The following is a 9612-nucleotide window of genomic DNA, read 5'->3' on the forward strand; positions in this document are numbered from 1 at the left end:
GCCAACGTTTCTGTAGTGAGGAGTAATAGGCCCCTAGGTACATACAGCTCTAAGAAGATTAACAATATTCACTTCCCAAAAGTGCTACTTGAGTTTTAGTGTTGATACACTGTGTAAGAAAAATCTGGGTTAAGTTTTAACCTCTTATTTGTGCTAATTTTTTTTCAGATAAAAGAAGAAAACTTCAATCTTCAATACTTATAATTCAACATATTTTATAAGATACCATGCTCATGGATGGAACGGAAATGGTGTATATTTTTTACCTGTTGCCTCTCTGACAATCTTGATGTCTGTTGGGGACCCCAGCCCAGAGCGCAGTAACACGTAGCTGACGATCTTGCGGTAGAGGCTTTCCAGCTCTTCTCGAACACATGCTCGACTATCTGTAATTTCTCTGCTAACAGAGCTTAATCTAGACTCTAAGACCCGGTGATGTTCTTCGAGAAATTCCTCTAAAATTGGCAAAGGACAATGTTCCGTATATTGATACTTAGAATTCTTCTCACATAAGAAAATAGGACCAGTGACTTCCCTGGTGGCGCAGTGGTTAAGAATCTGCCTGCCAATGCAGGGGACACAGGTTCGAGCCCTGGTCCAGGAAGATCCCACATACCATGGAGCAACTAAGCCCGTGCACCACAACTACTGAGCCTGCACTCTAGAGCCCACGAGTCACAACTACTGAGCCCACATGCCACAGCTACTGAAGCCCATGCTCCACAACAAGAGAAGCCACGGCAATGAGAAGCCCACGCACTGCAAGGAAGAGCAGCCCCCGCTCGCTGCAACTAGAGAAAGCCTGCATGCAGCAACGAAGACCCAACACAGACAAAAAAATAATAATAATAAATAAATAAATAAATAAATTTTTTTTAAAAAGAAAATAGGACCAGAGGAAAAAATGGCTTGCTATAGCAATTCTACTGCATGAAAACAAGTATTTTCGTAAGATGTAGTAAGCAAAAATAAACAATGGCCAGCAAGTAACCTCAAGACAAAAATCTAGTGGGAAAGACTTACTACCGCGATTTAAATGGCATGCTTTATCAAAACACATAAGCCTTTAAACAGACAATCCAAACGTAAGAGCAGATAGGGCTAAAACCTCCTACTTAAGCAGAAAGTACACAATTTATAATATATATTATAAACACATACAGTATAAATATTGTACTATCTATATTCTCTAGGTAAGTAGGTGTAGTATACTGTAAGTAAACACATCTAATATAAATATCCATATAGATAGTATAAATATTCCTCTTCAATTATGTGTATTTCTATTTTAGTTCTAGATAAATTTCCTTTGAATATCACTACTGTAATATGATGTTGTATCAAGAATGGTATCCCTCTCCCTTCTTCCTGTAATACAGTGAGGTTTAGGCTTAATCGTGGAAGGAGCCACAGTTCACCAGCACTACAATTCTTGCAACTAAGTCAATAAGACACCCTATAACAAGGGCAATAATTAACATATCAACCATGCCCAGTTCATAGCTATAATCTTACCACAAAAACAACTCAAACTTTGAAATTAAGAAAAATCTAAATTACATCATCAATTCCATTATTATTTATTGTCCTAATATATTATTATTGATCAAAAAAGCAAGAATGTATGATTTTACACATGTAACATAACTGAAAGGTTAATACAGAGAGGGAAAAAAAAGACAACAAAAATCACCAAATCGTTAATAATGATTGAATTACAGTGGGGCAGAGGCAGTGTAGTCTATAGAGAAATTTCATTTCCTTTTTTCTCTTGTTTCCAGTTTATTTCTGATGTATGTAAGAAACTATTTACATAAGGAAATATGTTCTAAGCTTAAATTTCCCATCAGTCACTTCATTTTTGGGTAAGTTACATAATTTAGGTAAGCATTATGCGATAATAATATAAACCAGGAAAAATAAAATCAGCAAATTAAAAAATTTTAACTTCAGTGACCTGGTTGCTTTAATTTAAGTTATTATGTATTAGTGGTATAATAGTCAAAACACAATAGACTTGGAAACTTTTGACACTCACAAAGGCCATTGGCGTTCTTCTCATTGAGCATCTCCAACATTATTACATTCTTCAAAGTTGGAAAAAATTTCAAAAGATAAACAAAAAAGTTAAATTGTTCTTGGTCAACCAAATGAAGCCCTTGAGAAATGGAATATTGCCTGCCACATCAGTAAATAAAGGATGTCACAGTCATCCGCACTTGCAGCCCTCCAGTGTGAGCTGGTGAGCCCTGAGGGAACTCAGGAAGGAAAGAATACCTGCCATCTAGCAGCCATCAGACTGCAGCCACTCCCCACGGGGAGCCCTGAGGAAACTCAGGATGTGAAAACACAGGATACTGGCTCCAGATAGCTGAGGTCCATATCAGTGAGCCCAGACTCTTGCATCTTCTCATACAAAGAAAAGCCCTAATTTCCTTAATTTGGGATATCGGTTTCCTTTAATTAACAATACTCTTTTGACGTTCAGACTACTTGCCCTTTGTTGCAAAACTTCTGTATAAGCTGACTCCCCCTGCTTTGCCTCCTCAGAGCAGTTCTCTCAGGGTTATTTGAGATGCTGTCTCCCGGGCTTGAAGTCCTAAAATTTCCCGCTGAATAAAACATAACTCTCAACTTTTAGGTTGTGAACATTTTTTAAGTCAATACCCTTATTACCTGAAATACAATATGAATCTCCTTTAAAAGGGTATCAAAATCAGTAGATATATGTTACCTCGACTTGTATAATTCATATCAAAATAGACTTGCATCTTAATGGTGTCCAGGGAAGGATTTTTACTGTCCAATAGCCGAGTCACGCAAAGCTAAAAAAGAAAATCACATACATGCTTCCAGTTATATTTTCTGAAACAATCAGAAGTATTTTCCAAAGTTATTCTCAAAATCAAAGAACAACATCAAAGCCATTATTTCTGATATTTATCTACCAATAACCATTTTTATTACTTTTTTTCTCATTGAGGACTTTATGCTTTACAGTTTACTTAACGAACAACATTTATTAAGCAATAAGTTATTCCCCCTGAGTTAACCAATATTACCATACCCAAGTGACTAATAGTCTAGTTGGAGGCAAGGAACTTGACCTTTTGCTTAGTCTCTGCAGCCTGAATGTGGGTGAATGTGCCATGAAGCTTATGCTCCTGTCTACAGCTCTTCCTGAGTTCCTTATTACTGTTTTTTTTTTGTTTTTTTTTTTTTGTTTTATTTATTTTTGGCTGCATTGGGTCTTTGTTGCTGCACACGGGCTTTCTCTAGTCGCGGTGAGCGGGGGCTACTCTTCATTGCGGTGCGTGGGCTCCTCATTGCGGTGGCTTCTCTTGTTGTGGAGCACGGGCTCTAGGCGTGTGGGCTTCAGTAGTTGTGGCACGTGGGCTCAGCAGTTGTGGCTCACGGTCTCTAGAGCGCAGGCTCAGTAGTTGTGGCTCACGGGCCCAGTTGCTCCGCGGCATGTGGGATCTTCGCGGACCAGGGCTAGAACCCGTGTCCACTGCACTGACAAGAGGATTCTTAACCGCTGAGCCACCAGGGAAGCCCCGTCATTACTGTTTATCTGAGCCTTAACATTCCTTTTTTGCTGATGATGGAGGTCATGTGCATTTTATAAAAAGCTGCCGCGGCTACGTCCCCTGCTCACAGACTTTCTCTGGCTCTACCTTCTGTTTCAAAATTTCTTCCTCTGGTCCATTTTCTCCTGTTTTTCCCCAAACATGATGGCTCATCCCCCTTCTCTGCTTTGCCCCTTTAGAATAGAGGATCAACCTGAATTTTTCTTTTCTTCTCTCTTCTGCACCCCCCCAAGCCCAGTCTTCCCCCATCTCACCTGTTAGACTTTATTATGTCTGCACCTAGCGGGCACATCAACAGCTTCACTCTCAACCCAACTCCCAGGCCACCAACCCTCCTTTCCTGGGAGGAGGAAGAGGGGAAAGCAGGAGTGAGGACGGACCACTATCTTTAGGGGACCCATGCACCTGGACCCCTCCAGGTGGAGAAGTGCCATTCCAAGCACAGACTTTACAAATGCACAGACTAGCTCATCAACATGATTTTTAATTGAGAAAAAAGAAAACAATCTTTATCACTTGAATTATTATATAAATTGACAGTTAATGTACCTGTCATATTAAAAGTATATTGAGCACAGGGAACTATATTCAATATCCTGGCATAAACCATAATGGAAAAGAATATAAAAAAGAATGTATATAAGTGTATAACTGAGTCACTTTGCTGTACAGCAGAAATTAACACAACACTGTAAATCAACTATACTTCAATAAAAAAATAAATTTAAAGAAAAAGTATATTGAGCTTGATTCTTTCCAACTTAGTTGAGTTGGAGGGGAAAAAAAAAGAACTCTTCTTGAGCCATGTAAAGGAGAAAAACATTTTCTGCCCTTCCTTGATTCTCCTCCACGGCTGTCCAATCAAATTTCTGAATAACCATCAGTCATTTCCCCTATCGCTAAAAACAGGCTTTACACTACATTCTCAAATTCAGCACAGAAAGACCCAGCTCTCAGCTGCCTTAGAGAATCATGGAGTCTCTTCTGCACAGTTATCGTAACGACATATTCCCCAGCTCCAAGCTTCCAAAGCTCTTCCTGACCCTCTAGCATCTGCAGACAGACCTGCACTCCACTATGTGAATTGCTGGCTGTGAGAGAAGACGGAGATGATGAAAATTTTCTCTGCCATTTGTTTGAGCTCAGAAAATATCACGTACAAGTCTGGGAAAGCTTGTTTCAAGTCTTTTGTGTGAAGGAGGGAATTAAAATCATTAAGCCCAGGAAAAAAACAATAATGTTGAAATTTTAGGAAATACATTGAGGAATATCTAGAAAATAAATATTTAAGCATCTAAACCCAGTGAGTCAAACTTAAAACATATGAAAAAATTAACAATGTCTAAAGTTCCTGCCCTCTTTAGTTCTTAAAATTGCTTTTCAGGCACACCTACTTGATTCTAACGATGAATTCTTTGCTCTGGGTTCAATTTTTCCCTTAGAATTGAAAAACACAAATTACATTGAATCAATAATTATATGAATCTTAATTTAGTACTATAATTTCACAGTATATGGCAAGTCAGTTAATAATAATGTTCTCAATGTAACATTAGATTAATAACAAGATGTCTCTAAAATACTGTGGCAGACACTGCTACCTGCCAGCATCCATACCCCTCCTTCCTTGCTAACAAAGCCCCAGTTTGGATTAAGGTAAAGACTTGGTCAGCTAAAAAAGGAAAGAAAAAACAAATCAATATCCCAGGCTCACTTGCAGTATCATTCTAGTCAATAAATGCAAACAGACCGGAGGGAGTCTGGGAAAGCCTATTATTTTCCAAAAAGAAAGTGACAGACCCAATTGCATACACATTTTTACCTTTGTCCTCTTACCTTATGCCTGCCTAGAGGTGGGAGAGCTATCTTGTGACCCTGGGGTGAAAACACATGCATGCTGGTAACCCAGGAAGTCAGGGAAAATAGCCTATGTACCTCTAGACTTCGTTTTATGTGAAAAAATAAACCTCTCATTTGTTTGCACCACTATTTGGTGGGGTTTTCTTTCAAGGAGCTGAAGACAATATTGACCAACACAAATACTATATTTAGAATTGCAAGTAAGTAATTCAAAATTTGAGAACTGTTGGATAATCACCTTTACAAGTTTCTGCACATCACCTTTCATGAGCGTTCTATCCGTGTTAAAGCCATTACTTGGGTCCAGGACAACAGCTTTCACCTGAGAGTAGGAAAGAGTCCATTAAATTTATTTCATGTTACTACAAAATTAGTTTAACAATTTTCCATTTTTTAAATAACTGCCTCTTGACTACCCAGCCATTGATTATTCAGCTGATTTTCTTATAACCCAATTCATCCACACCTTCATTAGAGGCTGAAAAAAGGGAGCAATAAACATCAAATCTGAACATGGTGTTAGAAAAAAGACATGGAGAAACAGGTTGAAAGCAATGGCTAGATTTTACATTGGGAAACTGAATATTTTTATCGTATTTTTTATTGTGTATTGTTAAAACAAAAGCAAGAGTAGAGAGACTGAGGCAGGAGACAGATGGGCTCCAGGCTAGGCCTTTACCTCTAGCCTCCTGTTTACATTTCATAGGGCAGGAAAAAGTGGGCTTCAGGCCAGACACTTACAGCTAGTCTCCTGTTTGCATTTCCTGAGACAGGAGTTAGATGGGCTCCAGGTTAGACGTTTAAAATCAGTCTCCTATTTACTCTCCGAAATGGAAGCTACCACAGAGACAGGGTAAATAGCCAAGTTTTGTCTCTTGGGGATGCCTTAAGATAACAGTCATGGGGAGAACAAAGAGGGGCACAAACTTGTTTGAGTAAAGGATCAAGGGATCTCCGCTTCCCTCCTCCCCCACCTTGGGGCAAGGGAGACACTAGGCATGCGAAGAACGTGCGCAGAAAGTCTCCTTGGGGGTCAAAAGTCAGGGGACAATGCCAGGCCACAATGAATCTTGCTTCTCCCAGATGCCTTTGCATCGAGATCCATCTTGGCTGAGAGGTGCATGCGCACCTAGGGAGAGGGTCCTGAAACAAATTAGCCAGGGGTGAAAAAACAAGACGATTGCCAGAAGGAAGGCAAAGACCTGGAAGAACTGATCTACATAAATGATTTAACTGCATGTTTACTGCACTCCTCCTCATTAGGGAGGACGCCCACACCCTTTCTCTCCAGATGTGCATCTTTGCCTAGCTTTTTTTCTTTTTTAATAAATTTATTTATTTATTTGTTTATTTTTGGCTGCATTGGGTCTTTGTTGCTGCACACGGGGCTTTCTCTAGTTGCAGAGAGCGGGGGCTACTCTTCGTTGTGGTGCGTAGGCTTCTCATTGCGGTGGCTTCTCCTTTTGCAGGGCACAGGCTCTAGGCACACGGGCTCCACTAGCTGCGGTACATGGGCTCAGTAGTTGTGGCTTGTGGGCTCTACAGCACAGGCTCAGTAGTTGTGGCGCACGGGCTTAGCTGCTCCGCGGCATGTGGGATCTTCCCGGACCAGGGATCAAACCCGTGTCCCCTGCATTGGCAGGCGAATTCTTAACCACTGCGCCACCAGGGAAGTCCCTGCCTAGCTTCTGTCTTAACTAAAGAAACTGTTTCTCTGTGTGCTCTCCCACTTCTTGTTGTGCTGTGTCTCTAAGAATAAACCTTCTACCTGTTTTTACAGTTTTTGCCTCCGTGAGAAATGCATTTTTCACTGGGGACAAGAGCCAGGGAAAAATAGCTTCTAGCCTCTAGCTCTTGCTGGTCTGGTGGCTAGGATTCCTGGTTTTCATCCAGGCTACCCAGGTTCAACTCCTGGGCAGGGAATTAAGATCTCGCTTCACGCCATCGCTCACTGCTGCCTCTCCGAGATCAAGGCAATCAGTAATTTTTACACCAGTGAACAAAAATACATCTTAAAAAAACTCCCACATAGGAAAACATTATTGATGTTTCTAAAACTTATCAAGATCTTCTAAATCAGTCTCCTAAATCGAGAACTAACATGCTTTATAGACTTAAAAAAAATATTTTTGGCTAACTTGTCCAACGGTCTCAGTATGTTTTCAACGGAATAACAGTTAGGAAAACACCACAGAATTTTAAGAGGAAAATGGGCACCGCTTAAACACATTTTTTAATAAAGCAGTAATGCACAAAAATATTCATTCTTACCATAAAAGCAACCAAAGTTTCAGAAACAATCTCTCCATGGGCTGCACATTCTTGTCCTATTTCTCGAATGATATTCTTTATAACACTTTCAGCCTGAGTGGGAGGCATTCTGGCTAAATAAAAAGATTTTTTTTAATTGCATTTATATACTGTTATTTCCTCTTTAGATTTCACCACTAACATATCTGTAAAGTCATGTTATTTATTAACTTATTAGTATTTACGAGTAACTAGGCCCCTCCTGTTTTCACTACTTTGTATCATATTTATAAAAATGACAGTGAGAGCAATTGGAATGTTTCAAATGATTGAAACATTCCCTCTTTATTTAAATGATGGTGGTCACCAAAAGTACATTTATAGCATGATATTTTTAAATTTAAAAAAAGGTTAAACACTATTGGGGGCAGGGAGTAGTAGAATTAATGAGAAACCCCACTCCCATTTGTGTAGGCGGCCGAGTACAGCTTGAAAGAGGAAATGCTTATTCCACCACATTCTCTAAATGACCTTTCATAATTATAATGACTCTTGGAAAACAATTCTTGCTTGGATCGTCTAAATTCTCTTTCTAGCACATCCAAGTTGGCATTTAGACTCTTGATGAAACACATAAAAGCAAAAAGTATTACAGGAGTTACGCATCATGGAAATAAATGAACTCCTGGTTATTAATTCCATTTACTATAAACCAGGAAAAGGTGGCGGGCTTTAATGGCTATCAGGTTTTCTGATTCGTACCAGTAACTGAGCACAGGGGAAATAAGCATGTAGAGAATAACAAAGGCAATCCCAGGTAGATAAAGCTAACTTTCAGCATTATTAGGGTTCAGGTAAGGTTAACAACACTTGTCATCTTGTCCAATAGAACCGGAGTGCCCGGTTTCCATCGTGACCCGACCATTTTCTAGCTGAGACCTCGGGCATCTGCTTCACCTCTCTTTGAAGCGGTTTTCTCATCTGAAAAATATAGATTCGACTACTACCCTCTCCCCGGAGTTGTCGCGGGGACTGAATTCTATACATTTAGTGGTTAAAACAGTGCGTGGCAGAAGGTAAGCGCTTAAAACAGCAGCTCCTAACTAGCCCGTGCTCAAAGGTTAGCCTTGCGTGTGCGCGTGCGCGAGCGCCCTCGGGCGCCGGACCCGGGCCGCTCACGACTCCCCTCAGTACCCGCCCCTGCCTGACTCTGGGAAGCCTAAACCCCCAAGTTCAGGGCGTCGGGGGCGTGCAAGCGGCCCCGAGCAGCGGCGAGTGGGCTCAGGCGCCGGCGCATTACGGGTTAGAAACCTGACCTGCGGACCTGGGCGCCTCCGGCCGGAAGTGACCGCTGTTTCCGTTCAGCGGCGGCGCCCCGAAAGGAGTCCTTACCGACAGTTCAGCCTCAACCAGGCTAGACGGGATGCTCCAGCGGCCCAGGCTCTGTCCACGGCCCCACGCTCGCTTCCTCGCGGGGTACACCCCGGGCTCAAGGGCGCGGAGCCTCGAATGGACTGACCTTGGCCGGAATGGAGAGCTGGAGCCGCGTCTACCCGATTCTTCCCCGAGGTCTTTGCGGGGACCTTCTGGGCAGCTGGGCACTCTCGGAGGCAGCGGTGTAACCATGGAAACCGAACGCTAGGGCCCGAAGGGGGCGGGACCAGGATGTGGGTAGGGCCAAGGTGGGGAGGCGTGGCTGGGTCCAAGCTTGATAGTCTTTCCCGGGAGGATGGACGAGAATAACTGTATAAAACAAAGACAAGCAAAATAGAGAGAGACCCAGGAACTTCCCTGGTGGTGCGGTGGTTAAGAATCCGCCTGCCAATGCAGGGAACACAAGTTCTATCCCCGGTCGGGGAAGATCCCACATGCCGTGGAGCAACTAAGCCCGTGCACCACAACTACTGAGCCT

At 41.8% G+C, this 9612-nt stretch overlaps 1 protein-coding gene across 7 annotated transcripts in view; it reads right to left on the bottom strand.

Moving 5' to 3' along the window:
• Positions 1–9319, bottom strand: part of CFAP206 (cilia and flagella associated protein 206) — a 32404-nt gene extending 23085 nt beyond the window's left edge. For 2 of the 7 annotated variants that reach the window (XM_068550944.1, XM_068550938.1), the window contains exons 1-5: positions 9220–9319; positions 7722–7830; positions 5689–5772; positions 2735–2825; positions 267–455 (exon numbers count right to left, since the gene is read on the bottom strand). In XM_068550944.1, coding sequence (XP_068407045.1) covers positions 267–455; positions 2735–2825; positions 5689–5772; positions 7722–7829 — 472 coding nt within the window. In that variant the 5' untranslated portion in view covers position 7830; positions 9220–9319. Of the gene's footprint in view, positions 1–266; positions 456–2734; positions 2826–5688; positions 5773–7721; positions 7835–9016; positions 9054–9092; positions 9177–9219 lie in introns of those variants that run through there. The other 5 variants (XM_068550940.1, XM_068550939.1, XM_068550943.1 and 2 more) reach the window with 5 other exon arrangements.
• Positions 9320–9612: the final 293 nt, after the last annotated feature.

This window comes from Eschrichtius robustus, chromosome 9, assembly GCF_028021215.1.
Source record: "Eschrichtius robustus isolate mEscRob2 chromosome 9, mEscRob2.pri, whole genome shotgun sequence".
Lineage (NCBI taxonomy): Eukaryota > Metazoa > Chordata > Mammalia > Artiodactyla > Eschrichtiidae > Eschrichtius > Eschrichtius robustus.